This window comes from Cyrtonyx montezumae, unplaced genomic scaffold (assembly GCF_038088225.1).
Source record: "Cyrtonyx montezumae isolate F1298 unplaced genomic scaffold, pur_monq_1.0 scaffold_33, whole genome shotgun sequence".
NCBI lineage: Eukaryota > Metazoa > Chordata > Aves > Galliformes > Odontophoridae > Cyrtonyx > Cyrtonyx montezumae.
Genome location: NW_027072038.1, coordinates 2,651,951 through 2,670,621, shown reverse-complemented (window position 1 = coordinate 2,670,621; position 18,671 = coordinate 2,651,951). Strand labels below are relative to the sequence as shown.

General features: G+C 54.2%; 2 protein-coding genes across 2 annotated transcripts; one reads left to right on the top strand and one right to left on the bottom strand.

The window, feature by feature from the left end:
* Positions 1-1,117: 1,117 nt before the first annotated feature.
* LOC136054046 (tumor necrosis factor receptor superfamily member 10A-like) lies at positions 1,118-6,334 on the bottom strand. Its single transcript, XM_065745081.1, is given in 10 exon segments — positions 1,118-1,433; positions 1,515-1,596; positions 1,980-2,177; positions 2,180-2,301; positions 2,418-2,510; positions 2,600-2,691; positions 2,771-2,885; positions 3,238-3,345; positions 3,470-3,542; positions 6,237-6,334. Coding segments are annotated over 10 exon segments (1,227 nt in total). The 5' UTR covers positions 6,288-6,334; the 3' UTR covers positions 1,118-1,140.
* Positions 6,335-11,676: 5,342 nt separating this feature from the next.
* On the top strand, positions 11,677-18,486 carry CHMP7 (charged multivesicular body protein 7). The gene is made up of 10 exons (XM_065745043.1): positions 11,677-12,018; positions 13,636-13,810; positions 14,299-14,484; positions 15,002-15,135; positions 15,553-15,601; positions 15,888-16,007; positions 16,298-16,396; positions 17,225-17,285; positions 17,474-17,647; positions 17,972-18,486. Exons 1-10 carry the CDS (start codon positions 11,729-11,731, stop codon positions 18,034-18,036), a joined length of 1,353 nt encoding a protein of 450 aa, XP_065601115.1. The 5' UTR covers positions 11,677-11,728; the 3' UTR covers positions 18,037-18,486.
* Positions 18,487-18,671: the final 185 nt, after the last annotated feature.

The window sequence follows — 18,671 nt, the reverse complement described above, 5'->3', positions numbered from 1 at the left end:
GTGCACACCTGAATCAGCAAGGTCAATGTAATGGCAAAGCAAAGGGGAAAAGGGATGAGGAATCAGGAGGATTGATAGGTGTTTTTAAAGTTTATTCTTCCTTCGTAAAGACACATGTAAAAAAAAAAAAAACAAATCCTGGATAAAACTAACTGGCTGGGCCAGAGCTCTGTATAAAAACACACCATCACGCATAGTAAAACAAAAACAATGATTAAAAAACGGCTATTTTTATATTATATTTTAAGTTAACGTGTGTACTCGTTTAATAAATACATAAATACAAAAAGTTCTGCTGGTACTTGGCACAGGGGTGGAGAGGGGTGCAGAGGGGGCTGCCAACAACCCCGCACCCATGCAATGGGAGCTCCTGGGGGTGGGCTGCAGCACCGTTGCCCACCCAAGGCGTGCAGGAGGGCTGCAGCACCTCATCCCTGAGCTGCGTGCTGTCACGGTGCTGGAGCAGCCATCCAGCCTGCTGGATGCCCCCCACTCAGCCCTGGGAATGGGAATGAAACAGCCCAGCCCCTATTTCTCAGCAGCCTCAGATGGTGTCAGCATCTCCTGCAGTTTCGTGTCTACTCCTAACAGCAAGCTGAGCTAGCTACGGATGCAACTCTAAAGGGATTGTAGGAGGGAACTTAGATGCTTGCCCACCAGTACTGAGCATGGCAGGCAGCTTGGGAGATGCTCTACAACCAGAAATACCACTAAAAAAACCCCACCAAAAATGCAATAAAAAGTTGATCCAGTTAAAACCAGTGAATGGCTGCACCGAGCCAAGATGCTCTCCTGCACCGAGGTCTGCCTCACTTGCAAGCACTGATTTTCTACAATCTCAAAGGCAGCTCAGAATAGCTTCTGGCTCGTTGTGTTGGCCAAATGAAATCAAGGCACCTGCCTGGCTTCCATAGGGCAGCACCAATGCTGAGTGTGGCAAAGACCCCGAGCGCTTCACAGAGGGATCGACTCCTCCAGGCCCAGCCAAACTGTGCAACAGTTCCAGGGTGGAAAGGATCCGTGAGAATACCATCGAAAAGATTCCCAAAAAAATAAAATAAAGGTTCTCAAGGTGGTCCTAAAGGGGGGATTCACATCTTCAGCACCAGCAGGGGGGGACGCGGGGCTGGCCGGTGCTCATCAGCTCACTCTGTACTGGAAATATCCCTCCTTCACCAGTTCGGAGGCGACTTTGTCTGCCACGCCGCCGAGGCCGATGCGGGGCAGGGTCTCCAGCAGCGTGTTCACGGAGGCATTGCTGCCTTGTCTGTTGAGCCACGTGTTGAGCATCTGGATGAAGGGCTCCCGTGAGCATCTGTCGTGCTGCTCCGCCAAATAAATGTCGTTTTCCGTCAGATCGAGGGCTCGGCCGAACATTTTCCATTCCGGGAAGGGCACACAGTTGACAAAGGTGTTGAAAGAGCGACGTAGAACTGGAATGAGAAGGGAGAAAGCTGAGGGAACGGGGATATCTGGGCTGGAAGAGCTTTCTCAGAGCACATCTCGACACTTACGGACAATGGGGTCTTCTCCTGGCACTGGAACCAGTTTCCTCCAGGCTTCCACGTTGGGATTCGAGGTCCTCGGTGGCATCTTCTGTAAAAGGAACATGCTACAGCACCCAGGGAGCGTTGGCATGAGCACCGTCCCCATGTCCTGCCAACAGTGGGGTCAGGGAACGTCTCCAGGCACTGCTGGGGCAGGAGATTGCCACACAGCCCCGGGACAGTCCCCAGTGGGGGTGATGGGTTCCTAACCCTGGGATCACTCGTGAATGCTGGGCAGGGAGAGGTTTGCTCAGTACTGAGAGCAGAACGAAGGAGATTACGGACACAGAACACCTCCATGCCCATCTCCAGCTCCGTGCCCACCTCCAAGCGGACACTTTGGTTCAGCTCTGGAAGTTCTTGAGTGAACCAGCTCAAGGCAGAGGAAAGCAGCAGAGCTCGGCCACGTGAGAAGGAGCAGAGGTGCCATACCTCCAGCTCCACAGCACGGGGAACCTCTGAGCCCTGCACTGCGGGGAGCAACTGCTGCTGCTGCTGGTGGATCTGCTCGTTGAAGCTGTTGTCCCAAATCCCCAGCTGCCGCAACAGTCTGTTCTGCTGGGAGAGAAATGCAGAGCAACCGAGCTGGAGCCCCTCATCTTCCAAGTGGGGGTTGCAGGAGACTCTTCCCAGCCCCTCTCCTCCCACCACAGCTTTCCCATGAGCTGCAAGCAAAGCCGGGAGCAAGCAGAGCAAAGCCTGGCACAACTCACCACCACGGCGCTAGGCTTCCTGCTCAGCTCTCCACTGTCCCCTGGAAGAAAAAAACAGTGCCATCACCCTTCTTCCCCACGGGACGTCCCCTTCCTGCCCACACCCTGGAAGGGTGAGGACCCCGGGTCCCAGCTGTGGCCCATGACCCCCCCTCACCAGCACCATGGTTGTTGCAGTAGCATCTCCACAAGGCCACCAGCAGGAAGCCCAGGAACACAGCCAGCAGCACAGTGATGATAACGATGCTCACTAAAGCAGACAATAAGGGGTGTGAGGGGGGAGCTGCTGCCCCAGGGCATGCCCCCAGACCTCCATCCCTCAGCCCATCCCAAACTTACCGGGGAAGCTGGAAGAGATGTCCAAGGGAGGACCGCACTTCAAGTCGCTGTGTTGGGTGCACGGAGCTATCCTCACTTCTCCTTTGGGGCACCTGGAATGGAGAATATGGGGCAGGCTCAGCACCTGGGGCTCCCCGCAACGCCCCGAGAGCCCCCTGGCTCCCTGCTCACTGTGTCTGGCACTTCTGGCACATCTCACACGGTTGGTCAGGTAAGCAGAAGGTGCCGTTCTTGCAAGCGCACTGCGTGTTCCTGGTGTTGATGCAGGGACTCAGCTCCACCTGGTCTGTGGGCAAGAAGCAACACCGCTCTGCTCGGGCTCTCCCACCTCAGTGCAGACAGCAACCCACAAGCCCACAGAAGCCCACATTGCTCCCTGAGGTGGAGATCTACCGTGCCCACGTGCCAATGATTGCACTAAAGCTCCCACCACTGTGCAGCCAAGCCCTCGTGGTCCTTGCTGGAGGACTCTCGTCCCAGCTTGGAGCAAGGGATGCTGCACATGAAGATCCGGAAATATCCACCGTGCCAGGTCAGGATGCAGCCCCTCCCTCCACCCCGAGCACACCCAGCAGGAGCTGCTCCTTAGGGATGCTGTCCTCCCTGCTCATGCAGAAGCTGTGACAGCAGCCACACACCTTCCCGACACGTCCGGCAGCTCAGGCACTTGGGAAAGTCATTCGGATACTCTGTGTACTTGTCTTCCTTGCACGGAGCACAGTGGGAGTCATTTGCCAAATAGGTGCCTGAGAGGAGGAGTGATATGGGGGGGGAAAAAAAGTAAGAATTAATGCAGCACACCGAGACTTGTTGATGGAGATGTCTTTGCAGCCGCGGAGTTGCGTGGAGTGATGCTTGCAGCTGCCTTACCCTTGGGACACTTCTTGCTGAGATCTGACTTGTCCGCCCTGTTCTTCAGTACTGCAGCAGATCCCAAATGAACCTGCTGTTAAAAACCACAGGAAAAAGAAGGGTTAAAAACACCCCGAGTCCTTGGTGCAAAGCAGAAGCGTGGCACTGGGACCGCCCGCAGCTGCTGGAGCCGATTACGCCCGCTTTCCTTCCCCACTTTCTGAGCTCGTGAAGCAACAGAACGGAAGAAAACAGCGTGGTGCTGTGCAGGGATAAGGAAGAGCAGCGAGGGTGGTGGTGGGGAGGAAGGCTGAGCTGCTCCCACCGTTCCCACACCACCCCAGGTCAGGGCAGGGGAACGCGAGGGCACTTTGCAGCCAAGCGGAGGCACCATACCCATCTCGTGCCCTTCCCTTCCTGTAACCTGCTGTACACCACATATTTCTTCTCTGACTCAGGAATGCAACAGAAAACCCAAGGCACAGCAGGAGCAGATATTACCCCCCCCTCCCCCTCTCTTCCTCTCCATCACTTCCACGAGGAAGGGCGTGAGCAGAGGAAGGGCGTGAGCACGGGGAGCAACACAGCAAACAACGGCACATGGAGGGCACGGGTCCTGGTGGAGGACCCAGGGTCCCAACCATCACCTCCACTTTGAGGAAGCACTCCTTGAGCTCTCCACCTCCTCTGCGTTAGGGCAGGAAGGGACAAAAGAGACCCACAGAGCCCACGCAGAGCTGGGATCTGGGAAAGTGGGGGCACGAGGAAAAGTGCAGCGCCTCGGGTCCAGGTTGCACAGCCCTGCCTGAGCTGTCTGAGCGTTCATAAAGCACAGAAACCCTTTTCAGGGCTTCCCTGAGCTGAGACTTGGCGGTTTTCATGGTTGGAGGGGGAAAATAAAAAAAGGTTCCTCCTCCATTCAAACCCCACAAAGTTGATCTCACCGACAACACAACGCCGTTGGGAAGGGCCCCTCGGGTGCGGGATTTCATCACTATCACCAAACAGAAAGTGTGCACGATAAGGATACGGGCCTTCCCTGCCCACCCTGCAGAGCCCACGTGTGCAGGAAACATCCCAAAATGCAGCACTGCCCCGGCCCAGAGGAATCCACCATCCTCATCCACTCAAAGCCGCTGCAGGAGGTGCGCAGCGAAGCCCTGCGAGTTTTCCTTCCCTTCTGTCCTTTCTCCCAAGGGTGGGATTGGAGCGTGGCAGCGCTGATCCCACACAGAACCCCATGCTCAGTGATGGGAATGGAGGCTCTGAGCCCTGAGTCATCTGCAGCCACACCAGGGGGGGTTTCCCCCACTGGCTTTTATGCAGTTGGAGTTTGAGCTCTGACAATGCTCCTCATGTGCTGCTGCGGCCCAGGTCTGGGCATGATGCAACAGGGACCGGTGACCAAAGGAAGGAACCACAGTGCAGAATTGGACCACAGCCACATGGGGGGGGGGGGGGGGGGGGGGGGGGGGGGGGGAATGTCGGTCTCAAGTGAGAAAAAAAACGAGTCAAAAAGTCAAAATTGAACAACAACAAAAAAAAGGGTCGTTCTCAATATCTCCTTCGGTGCTGGTGACAGTGAGGATTTAAGGCGCTGGGAAACAGAACCGGCCCAGGAACCGATGCTCTTTCAGGGTTGGACGATGGACACCCCACCTGCCCCAGGATCTGACCCCCCCCCCCCCCCAAGAGTGGGGGATGCATTTCTGCCCCATCCAGGTGAGGTGATGCTTTAGGTATGTCGGAGTTTGGGCAACACCCACCACGCAGAAATACGACGTGCGTGGTGGGGTTTCGGCCCCGACTGCCACCAGGTCGGTTGTATGGGGTGATGTGATGCATTCCCACACTGCACCTCCGGACCCTAACGCTGTCAAACATTCCCGATGGTCGTGGTGATAAAAAAATAAAAGGCTTGGAAGGAAGGAGTGGGGAATTCCCACCAGGCAGCGCCAGAGGAATCCATCCCCCACACGGGGAGGATGGTCGTCCCCCGAGCCCCACGCGCACATGGCCACCGCCCTATAGGGCTGAGATAGCTTATCCCATCCCCACTCTGTGCCCCATAGCCTCAGCCCCACGCAGCCCAGCTCCCTACAAACCCACTGAGGTGAGCCTGCTGCTCCCACCCCACGGGCTGGCTGAGCCCCCGTAGCCCAGCGCTCCCTACAACACCCAGGCCAGCTAAGCGGCCCTATAGCCTCGCCGCCCCCTATATGGGGGGCCAGGTGAGCCCCCACGGCCCCTAGGATCATGGAAGCCCTGCAGAGCCCCTAGACCAGGGGAGCCCCATGTAGTTTTTGCTCCTCCCATAGACCCCAGGTCCAGGGACCCCACTATGCCCTCAGCTCCCCCCACAGCGTCTGGCCTGGGTGAACCCCGACCCCTGAACTCCCCCCCTGCCCAGTGTTCCCCACTAAAGAAGAACTCCAAACCCCTACACTCCCCCCCATCACCGCCGTTCCACGTGATCCCCTACACCTCCATTCACACAGACTCCCACTTATTCAAACCCACTCCCCCTTATCCCCATTCCCCCAAAAACACCCCCAGCCCCCCGCTTGACTCCCCACCCCACTACCTCCCATTCAAAAGCCATCCCCACCCCCACCGCCCCATATCCCCTCGACGGTGCGGCAAGCCCGGGCATGCCGCGGCGACATCGGGCTGCACCGCCGGGAATCCCGAGACCCCAAAGCATCCCCTCGGTGTCCCCGAGTGCCCCAAAGCTGTCCCCAGCCCCCCCCCCCCCCCCCCAAATCCCCCTCACCCATCCACTCACCGCGAACAGCAGCAGGTGGAGCAGGCAGAGCCAGAGCGCGGTTGAGCGCATCGTGCGGAGCTGCGCCGGGAATGGGACCGGGTTAGGAACGAGAAAGGGACGGGGAAGGGTCCGGGTTAGGACCGAGCTGGGACCGGGTTTGGTCCGAGCTGGGACCGGACCCGTCCACGATGCGAATTCCACGACGTGACACATCCTCTGAGTGAAGTAATACCGATGGGGGGTGGAGCACTTATACCTTCGCCAATGGAGGAGGAGGAGGAGGAGGAGGAGGAGGAGGAGGCGGAGGAGCAGCTCCAGGCGTGGCCCGAGAAAGCGCAGTAGGCAGAACCGCTAAAAGGTGGTAACGCTGAACTTGGGCTCACGTTTTACGCAGTTTTGTTATTCATTTACTCACTTCGGCACTTAAAAAAAAAAAAAAAGCTTTATTTTCGTGCCCAACTCTCTGTTCTTGAAACTCTCGAAAGAGATGGGGGGGAGGGGGGGGGGGTTGCTCAGCGTGTTTTCGATGCTTCTGGGGTTCTTTGCCCCTTTGCACAGACGTGGGGAAAGGAAAGAAAAACACGAAAACCTTCGGACTTTCCGCCCTTACGCAACGAGAGCCTCTGCAGCGGATGAAAAGAAAAGCTACCCCAAAAAGCGAAGGAAGGGTTGGAAACGAGGTGACCTGTTAATGTTTCGCTAACCTTGAACTCTGTGCTAATAGCTCACAGCGAGCTCGAGCTAGCAGGGTTTCCAGCTTCTGGATTCCCTCCCTAGGAATTGAGTCACCCCGAGTCGGAGGGGTGGATCCTTTTGAGGCAGCCCGAGGCAGAAAAAGTGCCGGTGAGAGAGCAGGGCAACGGGCAGAAGGGTCAGGGTGACAGTAAGGCTGTTTGTTTTGGGAACGGGGCACGGTCGGCTGCATGGGATGGAGGGGAAGGCAGCGATGCTCAGCGGGTGCAATGGGGCAGCAGGGTTAGGGTTGAACTGCTCGGGTTGGGGTGAAACTGCTCGGATTGGGGAAGCTGGGAGCATCGTGGTGGTGCAAAGGAAATCCAGCGTGCCCCTTGCAGGCATTAGGGCACGTCCATGTGGGGCAGATTGCTTAACCAAACCCATGGACATCACAGCTCAGCTCACGCAGGGATTTTGCAGGTTGCAGTTAGCAAACATTCCTCCCCAGCCACGTTCAGCAGGACAGGGAAGGACCGAGCTGCTGCTGCTGATGGGATGCCTTGCACACACGCAGCGTGCCTTGCACACACACCCCCCCCCAGATCTAAGCAGCTTGCTTGTATCCTATACATTCTGTCAGATAACAGCGGCCACTTCGGTTCCTGCTCTGAGCAGTGCTTGAAAATAAGAACTTTTGTACCTCGGGACCCTGACTCCTCACCCTCCCCTGCTCAGCACTTGCTAGAAAGCCATAAACCTATTTATAAAACCAGACCAGGAGTTATCCATGCCAGCAACCACAGACGTCGTGTTTTGGCACAGCTCTGAACTAAGGCAGCTTCGTGCTCGGCACGTGGGCACTGACACTGCACAACGGGGCAGCAGTGCTCCCAGCTCCTCGGCCACACTCACACACACACACTCATCCATCAGGAATTGCCAGGCAGTTATGCAGAACGTTTCCATGTCAGGCTGATTTGCACCGGGTGCAGGAGAGAGGATTTATCAGCCCGGGACAGGCTGCTCCTGTCTGCTTATCGCCGGCAGTCTGGCTCCTTGCGAAGCTGGGGAGGTTGTGGTGTGGGAGCATTGGGTGTGAGCTCAGTGCTCTGCCAGTGGGGCACCCCTATGGTTATACGTTACCAAATTCTCACTTTTCCATGGCTCTGCTGCACGTGGTAAATAAAAGGAGTGCAAGCATCTGGGGAAGGAGCGCGGCTTGCCTCCAGGGAGCAGGGAGGTGTGGGAGCAAAGTGGGAATCCTTAACTCACAGATGATGTCTGTCGTAAATGGCCGTGCGGACGCTTGCTCTTATCAGCCCCTCCCGCCCTGGTTAATGAGCATTGGTACATGGGGTGAGGGCGGCTCTCCCTCTCCCCTTCCCTCTCCCCCCCCTCCTCTCTACCTCCTCTTCCCCTCCCTCTCCCCCTCCTCTCCCCCTCCCCTACCTGCCCCCCTCCCTCTCCTCTCCCCCTCCTCTCCCCTTACCTCTCCTCTCCTCTCCCCCTCCCTCTCCCCTTACCTCTCCCTCTCTCCCTCTCCCCTTTCCTCTCCCCCCCTCCTCTCTCCTCCTCTTCCCCTCCCTCTCCCCCTCCTCTCCCCCTCCCCTACCTGCCCCCCTCCCTCTCCTCTCCCCCTCCTCTCCCCTTACCTCTCCTCTCCTCTCCCCCTCCCTCTCCCCTTACCTCTCCCTCTCTCCCTCTCCCCTTTCCTCTCCCCCCCTCCTCTCTCCTCCTCTTCCCCTCCCTCTCCCTCTCCTCTCCCCCTCCCCTACCTGCCCCCCTCCCTCTCCTCTCCCCCTCCTCTCCCCTTACCTCTCCTCTCCCCCTCCCTCTCCCCTTACCTCTCCCTCTCTCCCTCTCCCCTTTCCTCTCCCCCCCTCCTCTCTCCTCTCCTCTTCCCCTCCCTCTCCTCTTCCTCTCCTCCTTCCCTACCTGTCCCTCTCCCTCTCCTCTCCCCTTACCTCTCCCTCTTCCCCTCCCTCTCCCTCTCCTCTCCCCCTCCCCTACCTGCCCCCTTTCCCTCTCCTCTCCCCTTACCTCTCCCCCTCCCTCTCCCCCTCCCCCTTCCCCCTCCCTCTTCTTACCTCTCCCAAATCACACTCTGGAGTTCATGTCTGTATTACTTCTGACCATCAGCACGAAGTTTTACATTTCTGCTTTTTTTTTTCTTTTCATTTTGCTGTCTTTCCTCTGTTTTTGTGCCCGGAGGGATTCGAAGCCGTATCACAGAATCACAGAAAGGCTTGGGAAGCCGTCCGATGATTCTGAACTTCCCCCTCTGGATAAAAACAGATTTGTCTCATAAAATACCGGGTTCCTCTTTGTAAGTGGAATGAAGGACTCATGGGCAGCCGGGCTGTGAACTCCATGAGAAGAGATCTTGGTTTCCCCCTGGGCAAGCTGCCCAGCCCCGGGTTTCCCATTCCCTTGTGCACAGCAGGATCCTCTGACTGCTGTTTCCACACCCTTTGCCTGCTTTACCTTTGGGGTCTGGGAGATGCTCAGGGTGAGCAGGGCAATTTAACCACCCTTCCTCCCATCTCCTTTCCCCGTGGGTTAAACATTTCACCTCAGTGAGACAAGGTTTGGTCGAAAGCAAAGGGAGAGTTTATAGAGCAAAGTGAACTCAGACCTACTCCTTTCCATGCTCTCCACATCCCTCCCCTTGAAAATTGTCTTCAAAGGAGCTTTGGGATGAGGGAAAGCCCCAACGGGAGGGGATTTCTTGTGCCTTATGGACGAGGACCTTCACTTGGCTCCTTCTATGGGTGAACATGTGATGTCTCTCTCTAACAGCCGCGGGTACCACAGGTTCAAGGCCGATTTTCCCAGGTGTTTAAACACAGCCCTGTGCGGTTCCTGTGATGAGGACTCGTGGTCAGATCCCGTGGTACAGCTTCCTGACCGCGGTGTTTGCTTTGCTTTGCACCCTCCCTTGTGCAGAATGGCATCGGTTCCTGGCTATGAATGGCTTCACAGTTACATGACAGTGTTATCTTGATCAGTATGAAATCTCAGCTTGACTGAAAGGAGATAAAAATAGGCTCTTGGCTCTGCTGAGTCATCTCCTGATTTAAAGCACGGATCAGAGTGTGTTTAAAGGCTGCTCCATGACCTGCAGCATCCTACAGACCCAAAGGGGCAGCACCAAGCCCTCCAAAAGGGCTTTCATTCACCGGTGCCACGGGCGGGCTGTGTGAATGATGGGCTCTAATGGTGAACGTGGGAAAACCTCAACGCAGATGAAACCAGCAGAGGTTGTGACGAGCCTGGATGCATCACAGAACCACAACGTCTCAGAACCACAGCATCTCAGAGTCACATCTCAGAAGCATGCAGTGCCCTGAGATGGAAGGGGTCCCCAAAGACCATTGAGTCCAACTCCCAGCTGCACAAAGCACTACCCCACATTCAAACCCCGAGTCTGAGAGCACTGAAGGAAAGAAAGCTCATTAGGAACTTGCTAGTGATAGTGAGTTAGGGCACAAGCAAGCCATAAAGCAAAGAAAACAACAAACTGTTTCCTAAAATCCACACGCGTGGCAATTAAGGGTGATATGAAGGCTTAAATCTGGAAGGAGAAATGGATGTGAGATGAAGGGATTCAGTACAAGAAGTGCATGACCAAGGAAGGGCCAGGAGCTGTGCAGGAACCAGGACGGCCCCAAAAGCTTTCTGCTGAAATACAGAGCTGTCCCTGCGCAAGAAACAGAATACATGGTGAGTGCAGAGCTACAGAAATAGCAAAGACTTGGCAGCTCCGTTTGAGCAACAGCATTCACCTCCCCTTTTTCTTTAAGAGTCTGAAAATGTCACAGTCCCCATGAAGAAGCTCCCGGGAGCCGTGGCATCCTGGTGTTCATAGTCACACAAGCACTGAAGTTGGAAAAGATCTCAGGTCCCCAAGCCCGACCCTGACCCATCCCACTGTGCCACATCCCATCGTTCCCCCAGGGGCAGTGACTTCACCACATCCCTGGGCAGCGGGTGCCAATGCATTACCACTCTTTCTGACATTTTTCTCCTAAATATCCAGCCTGAGACCCCCTTTCCCCAAAAGAAGTACAACACAAGGCCATCTTTCCTCATCCTATTTCTATCAAGACTCCTGGGCCCTACGCAACCCACCCCTCACTCAGAGCCACAAGGAGGGGCAATCTTACATTGTCCCCCACTGGGAGGTGCCAGAAAAAGTATTTTGGAGTACATATGATGGTATTTTATGCACAGAACAGTGAGAACAACCAGTATGGTTGTTGGGGAACGTGTATATGTGATCAGTATATGGGGAAGGGGGGGGGAGGGGGGAACGTGGCTCGGGGGCCGCGCTCAGTGCACATTGTATGCTGTTTATATGACACTTATACGGTGTTTTTTAGGTGTTTAGAGGGGATCACCAACACAGCCCTGAGCGGTTTGTGGGGTTTCCACGTACCCAGCACACTGCTCTCACGTAGGGTCTTGTTTGCACCACAGCCCCAGTTCTGCTCTGAGGGACAGCCCCCCCACACACCCTGCGGCCCTTCAGAGTTGAGACTGACAGCTGAAAGCACGCTACGAGCCCCCAAACCCACAAGGCAAACAGAGAGCAAGTAATACCCTCACCTACACACCCCTCCTCCACCCACCACTGTCCAAAATGGTTGTCGCACCCACAGCGCATGCGCAGGACCATACCACGACGGGCTGTGCGGGGGACGGTGGGGGTGGCGCGGGGCGGCCCACACAAAGGAGAGCGGGGGGGGAGCGACGCGCATGCGTATTGCGCGTCCCTGTCAGTCAGGCGGGTCCCGGCCGGGCGGAGGCCGCGGCGAAGCCGGGGACTTGCGTAGATGTGCAGCCCGGGGAGGGCGCCCCCTGGGCCGGCCCCGGCGGGGGACCTGCCGCCCGAGTGGGAAACGGACGACGAGCGCATGGCTTTTCTGTTCTCGGCTTTCAAGCAGAGCCGCGAAGTGAACAGCACCGAGTGGGACAGCAAGATGGCCTTCTGGGTCGGGCTGGTGCTGGCCCGAGGCCGCCGCCGCGGTGTGGTCCGCACGTGTCTCCGCGAGCTGCAGCACGGCTTCGAGCGGAGGGGCAGCGTGCCGCTGGGCCTCGGCACCGTGCTGAGGGAGCTGCTCAGGTAGCGGGGGCTGCGGGCTGGGCCTGGGCCGCGGCCGCGGCGTGTATAGGGGGCATGGGGGAGGAGGGGGCGGGGATGTGGGTTTGGGGTGTAGGTTCGAGGGGAATGTGGTGCTGTGGGCCTGGGGGGGGGGTGAAGTGTGATGGATATGGGGCTGAGAGGAGGGCCAGGGACGGGGCAGTGCAGCGTGCCGGTGCTTAGAGTGAGGGTGGGAGCGAGGGCAGTGGGATCGGGAGTGAATGTGATGTGGGGGGGGGGGGGTAAGAGCCTGGAAGAGCTCTCAGTTTAACCCCTTTTTCTGTGGGGAGGTGATTTGTTACCGTTGATGTGTCCTGCAGGATGAGCTATGCCGTGGTGTCATACAAAGACTGAACAGGATGCTGTTCCATCCCATTCCTTGATCTGCATCAGGGGGCCACCACCACATGTCACGGAGAGACAGTGCTTGTCACTGCCCTCCATAGAATTAAACTATTTCCCCCCTCCTCTCACTCCATCCAATTATTGAGCTCCAGGAAATGTTGGGGACAGTGTAAGGGCAGCGTGGAGGGCTCTGTCTAAGGGAGAGGATGCAGCTGGGGAGCCCTGTGTGAGGTGCAGCCTGGAGACCTGAGTGGGGTACACAGAGAGGGGTTTGGGGTGAAGGGGTAGAAGGGGGTTGTGCTTGGCATTGGGGGTGCATGAGGTGGAGGAGAAGGGGACTTGTGCAGGAGACCTGTGACACGGGGAGCTTTGTGCATGCAGGGAAGGAGAGCTGTGTTGTGCTGGGCAGCAAGAGGAGCTTGAGAGAACATCAGCTGCACCCACAGCAGGGGGGGAGCATCGAGGTGCTGGAGAGCAGTGGGTGCTGCAGGGGGTTGTTGTGCCCATGAGTGCTAACTAAGCACGTGTAAGAGCACTTTTGTGCTGTGCAGAGTAGGGGAGAGCACAAAAAGGTCACAAGGGAACGTGGGGCTATGTAGGAGGGAGTTGTGTATGAGGTAAAACAGCACATCAAGGGGTGGGGGATACCCAAAAGGATGTGCCTTGGGGCAGGCAGTGCCCGAGGAAGGGTTGTGCTGGGTGAGCTTGTAGGGGCAGGAAAGAGCTGGGTGCTAAATGGGGTTATGTGCTGTCAGATGTTTGCTGTGACAAACCAGCGGCTCTGATGGTTGTGTGGGCACGTGGGAATGTTTTGTACGCTCATCCTTACAGTGAAGCATTTTGTCTGGTGCAGCTGTAGCCTGGGACTGATACCCTGAAATGATTCAAGGGCAGCAGTGGTGAGCTGAACCCACTGCGACGTAACTTGTCTCAGATACAGAGTTCCTTTTTTCTTTGTTGTTGTTGTTGCAATTGAACGTGCAGATGAAGTAGACGTGAAATTTGCATCCCAACTTCCTCATCAGTTTCTCTGTTCAGCGCCTCGTTGGTTTCGAGTAACAAAACACAGAAACTGTGAACCTGGGAGAAGTTGTGGTTTTATTTTGCTTTGTTTTGCGTCCAGAGAAAGCCAGGGAGGAGTGTGTGCTTCTGTCCACATCACTGCTATCTCGCGCTTTGGTGGGAAGCAGTGTTGTAATTCTGGCACCCATCCTGGTGGAAGGACTGACTGTATTCACCGTGGCTTTTCTCTAGACGTGGCAAGATGCAGAGGGAGTCAGACTTCATGGCCAGTGTGGACAGCAGCTGGATCTCCTGGGGTGTGGGAGTCTTCATCCTGAAGCCCCTGAAGTGGACGCTGTCAAGCGTGCTGGGTGACAGCAAAGTACCCGAGGAAGAGGAGGTTCTCATTTATGTGGAGCTACTTCAGGTGAGCTGAGAGCTTTCAGAAAAAGAAATGAGCCGTTGTAGGCGCCAGCGAGGAAGGATTGGGGTTGGAAAAAGACGTGGTTAGTGCTGCTGTTACTCCCTGTCAGAGATTTTCTCTTTGTTTGTAGCAGAGCAGTGGATTGCTCAGTCTATTCCTGGGACCCTTTCTCAGTGTTACTCGGTGGCTGTTAAAATTAGCACCAGGATTTGCTGCTGCTGCTGCGTGCAGATGGCTTCTGGGGGCTAGAAGAAATGCAAGGGCTCTATAGATACGTGCTTTTATTTGTCGTTGCTCTGCCAGCATGCAGTGTCTTTCCTCAGTGGTGGTATTGCCACGGAGGGGGAAACTTAAAAGGGTGTCTGGAAAATCACAACGCCTCGATGGAGTTGGTGGGAAGAGTTGTTTCTGCTGCTCCTCACTCGGAGTAGGGAGAGTTTTTTCCCTTGTTTTGCACAGGAAAATGACTCCGTCCTGCTGCTTCCTTCCAGGAGAAAGCAGAGGAAGTTTATCGCCTGTATCAGAGCTCTGCGCTGTCATCTCACCCCGTCGTTGCCCTCTCAGAGCTGCGTTCCCTCTGCGCTGGGGTTTGTCCAGATGAAAGGACCTTCTACTTGCTGCTGCTCCAGCTGCAAAAGGAAAAGAAGGTCACGATCCTGGAACAGAACGGAGAGAAGGTACAGGGTAAAGGTGACTGCTCTGGGGAGGTACAATCCCTGTCTTACGTTTCCTCTGGCTGGAAGGAGCTTTGTTGGCCAAAGGTGCGCGTTCCTCGTGTGGGGAAAGTGAATCCATGTCCTCCAACATCACAACCTGATCACAGATGAGGTGAAGTGCTGCGTTCTTATTTCCTGCCATCCAGCACCTGTAATATTACCCATGGAGATGGCAGGTTGGCAGATAGTGTTGGCAGCTGTTCCCAAACTGAAGTGGCTCCACGCTGCTGGAATGGGTGTTGCTCTCCTTGTGCCACTGCCCCACGCTGTTCAAAGTACTTCAGACAGCTTTACATCTTCAGGGTGCTGATTAAGGCAGGATCCCATCTAATTTAATACCGAATTACGCGGCTCCTGAACTCAATCAGAGCTGTGGGTGTAAAAGCATCTCTTCTTTCTGTTAGAATGAAATTGTTTTAATGCAGGCATGGACTGTGGAGATGAGAGAATAGAGTGTGTGCTGCTTCTTTTCCTTCAGATAGTGAAGTTTGCCCGAGGTCTTCATGCCAAAGTCTCTCCGATGAATGATGTGGACATCGGAGTGTACCAGCTGATGCAGAGTGAGCAGCTGCTGTCAAAGAAGGTGGAGTCCCTTTCCCAGGAAGCAGAGAAGTAATTTGGGGGATGGGTGGTGGGAAGAACTTCGCTGTGACACAGAACTCTGTACCCCTGTTAGGTAGTTAAGAACAAAGCTGCCTTCTTGTTCTTTGCCATTTGGTACATGCAGTGTCTTCAGTAACGTTGTAGGGCAGGTTTCCTTGTCTTATTTCTTGTCCCCACGAAAACTGTGTGCAGTGTGTGGGTGTCAGAAGCTTTGCAGTGATGTGAAATACTTCCAGGGGTTACTGGGGAAAAGCAGGGCTGTGTCTGAAGTACAGAGGTACTTGGCTGCTTGCTGTGTGTTAGAGCAAGGTAGTGCAGAAGGTGGCTGCTAATTCTGTGTTTTTAACAAACACAAACTACTACTGCTTGCAAAGGAATCATCTCTCTCTTTACTTATTTATTTTTTTACTTATTGCATCTGTACAGGTGTAAAGAAGATGCCCGGAGTGCTTGCAGAGCTGGGAAAAAGCAATTGGTGAGTGCTGGTGTGCTTAGGAGGAGCTGCAGGTGAAGTGTGCTGGAGCTGGTTTGTTACCTCAGGTAACAGCCGGGTTTGGTGTGGTATGGTTCATCTTAGGAGGGTGAAGAATGTTTCTGAGGCCAAAGGTGTCCTCAAGGTGGCTTTGTCTGCTCAGAGGGAATGGAAACATCCAGCTCTTACCACCAGTGGTTGCACGCCTGCCTTGTTGTGCAGGGATGATTATTCCATTCGAGTGCTGCCTGGTTTCTGATCCAGGCCTGTGCATATCCAACATCTGCAGGCTCTGAGGTGTCTGAAGTCTAAACGAAGGACGGAGAGGCGCATTGAGGAGCTTCACTCCAAGCTGGATGCAGTGCAGGGGATCTTGGATCGCATATACGCTTCCCAGACTGACCAGATGGTAACGTGTTCATTTCGATTGGTGCTTCTCAGCTTAGCCCCACTCTTTTCACTTGTGCTGCTTTACCTGCCCCTCAGAGCTCGTGTCTGAGCAGTGCAGGCTAGCTGGTGAGGCTTTATCCTCTGCTCTGGGAAGCAGCAGCTCTGATATCAGAGCATTGCTCTGTGTGAAATGCTTCTGGCTCTGATTTTCTCTGTGTTAATTTTCCTGTGAGAGCCTTACTTGAGTAGTGAGGTGTTGACGCTGTTTGCTTTTAGTTAACATTGTGCTTCTCTTTCTTTTTCTTCCAGGTGTTTAATGCCTATCAGGCTGGTGTGGGAGCTCTGAAACTGTCTATGAAGGATGTTACTGTGGAGAAGGCAGAGAACCTGGTAGATCAGATACAAGAGGTACTGAAATAAGAGCACGTGTAAATAAGCAATTAGTGCCTAATAAGCAGATTTGCCTGGCGAATTTGAAGCATCTGGTGCCCGTGTGTCATCGGAACAAACGGAGTTGCTCTTGATCTTTTCAGATCTGCAAGCAGAGGTATTCAAGTGACTGTGTCTGGTTTTACATAACTGCGTTTACTGCTGGCCACAGCACAACCCCACGTTGGCTCTTCAGTTAGAAACGTTGTGCAAGCACGCAGCTCTCCTAGGAAATGTTCAGCAGCGTGGGGTGAAAAGAAATACATGCTCAGCTTCTGGAGTGCAAAAGTGTGCATAAAAATGAGGTTTTAAAACTGCCCATCCCCTAATCTTTGGTAAGGAAAAGGAGTTTATTCTCAGTTAATGGCAGAGAGCAATCTGTCTGCAGAAGCTGATGTAGAAAACGGAGAAGGATTATTTCTTCAGCTCTCTGTGCTTTAGGAACTTCAACTGCTGAGCTGAAAGGCTGTGAAAATTTCCCTAGCTGAAGTGTTTTCATCTGTCACTTCTTTGTTAGTGCAAGCTGATGTGAAATAGCTACAACTAGAGGGATTTCTTTCTCCTTTAGGTTCATTTCCTCAGGCGTTTCACTCGATCTTGTAGCACTAAATCATCTTCCATGTTATTCTTTCTGCTCCTGGAAAGCCAGGCATGTTGGACTTCTCTTCTGCACTAGTACCTGCTGCTTTTAGGTCAACTACTGATTTATTTATTGGTCGCTATTTCTACTTCTGACATAGCTGGACTACAATGAGACAGAAGAGTAGCTTATATTCCATACAAACTTGTGTCTTTTTCACCCCCTAGCTTTGTGATACTCAAGATGAAGTAGCCCAGACTCTGGCTGGAGCAGGGATCAATGGTTTAGGTAAGTTCTGGGGCTGTCAGCCTCTCCTTGTGTTCTTGCCACTGCTGTTGGAGAGAATTGGGAGCTCCTTATTAACGTGAGTAATGAAGTGGTGGTGGGGAGTCGTAATAATTCCACTGAACTTCAGTCCATCTGTGGAGGCAATGCTTAATTCTGCTAAAAACTACATGTTTCCTTTCATTTGGCAGAGATGGACTCCGAAGAGCTTGAGAAGGAGCTGGACAGCCTCCTCCAGGACTCAGCTAAGGAGCCTGTACACCTGCATCCTGTGCCCCACAAGGAGCTGGATTCTGGATTGGCAGGAGCCATTTCGGATGCTGAGCTGGAAGCTGAGTTGGAAAAGCTCTCTGTTTGTGACGGAGGTATGGATGTCAGTGGGGCTGTGTGTGCTAATTAGCCATTACCAGGATGAGTGACAGCCTTGCACTGTGCTGCTATCCCTGCTGGCATTACCTTTCACTGCCAGCTTCAGTGTTTTCTGAGCTGTCCTCCTTGCTAGAAATTCTGCTTGGGCATTTTGCCATGAGACGTGGGGAGAGCTGAAGTCCCAACCAGGGAACTTTTGACTTCTTTATTTAAGCAAGCCCGTGCAGGGTTAGGATTTCTGCTGTGTTGTTACTTTTCATCACCTAATCCTTCATCCTGATGGAAACTGAGGACTATTTCTGTTGCGATTTTCTTTACAGATCTGGCACAGAAGACTCTGTCTGCTTCCTCTGAACCCCAAACAGCTCTGGGACTGAATCTCTGAAGACCCAACCACATCCTGCTGCTGCAGTTTGAGAAATTGTCTTAAGGTTCCTTAACTAATGACTAAAACTTTGGGACAGAGGGATTCTGGTCCCCTCTTCTTTGTGAAATCACTTTGCTGAGCAACGGGATCTCCTGCCATGACAATCCACTCTGGAACTGGCCCCAGCAGCTGTTTGTCATCTCTGTGCCAACATCTGAATTTGACTTGCTGTCATCTCAAGTCACCTGTGCCATCCGGGAACGCAGTTCACAACTCTGCCCCGTGGAGATAAACTCTCTCAGTCCATAACTGCTTGTTGGTTTTTGGTTTGGTTTTTTTTTTTCTTTTGTGTTTTCTTTCTCTTTGCTGTGGTTCACGTTGAGAACCTGAGTTGCAGCAGCACTGCAGTTGCTCGACGTTTGGCTGTGTGGTTGTTTAAAGCACTTGGCACATAAGTACTGTCCTTGACATAAGTTACCTGCGACGAGCTTGACCACCTGTCAGTAGTCCTGTCCCTCCCCTCTGTGTCCTGCACGGCTGTGGACAACTAGACACTGTAAAGATTCAACTGTAGGAGGTGTTGTTGCTGCACTAGAGGGCAGCAGTTGCAAGCACAAGACAAAACAAAAACCCATTCCTCTTTCTGTAATGAC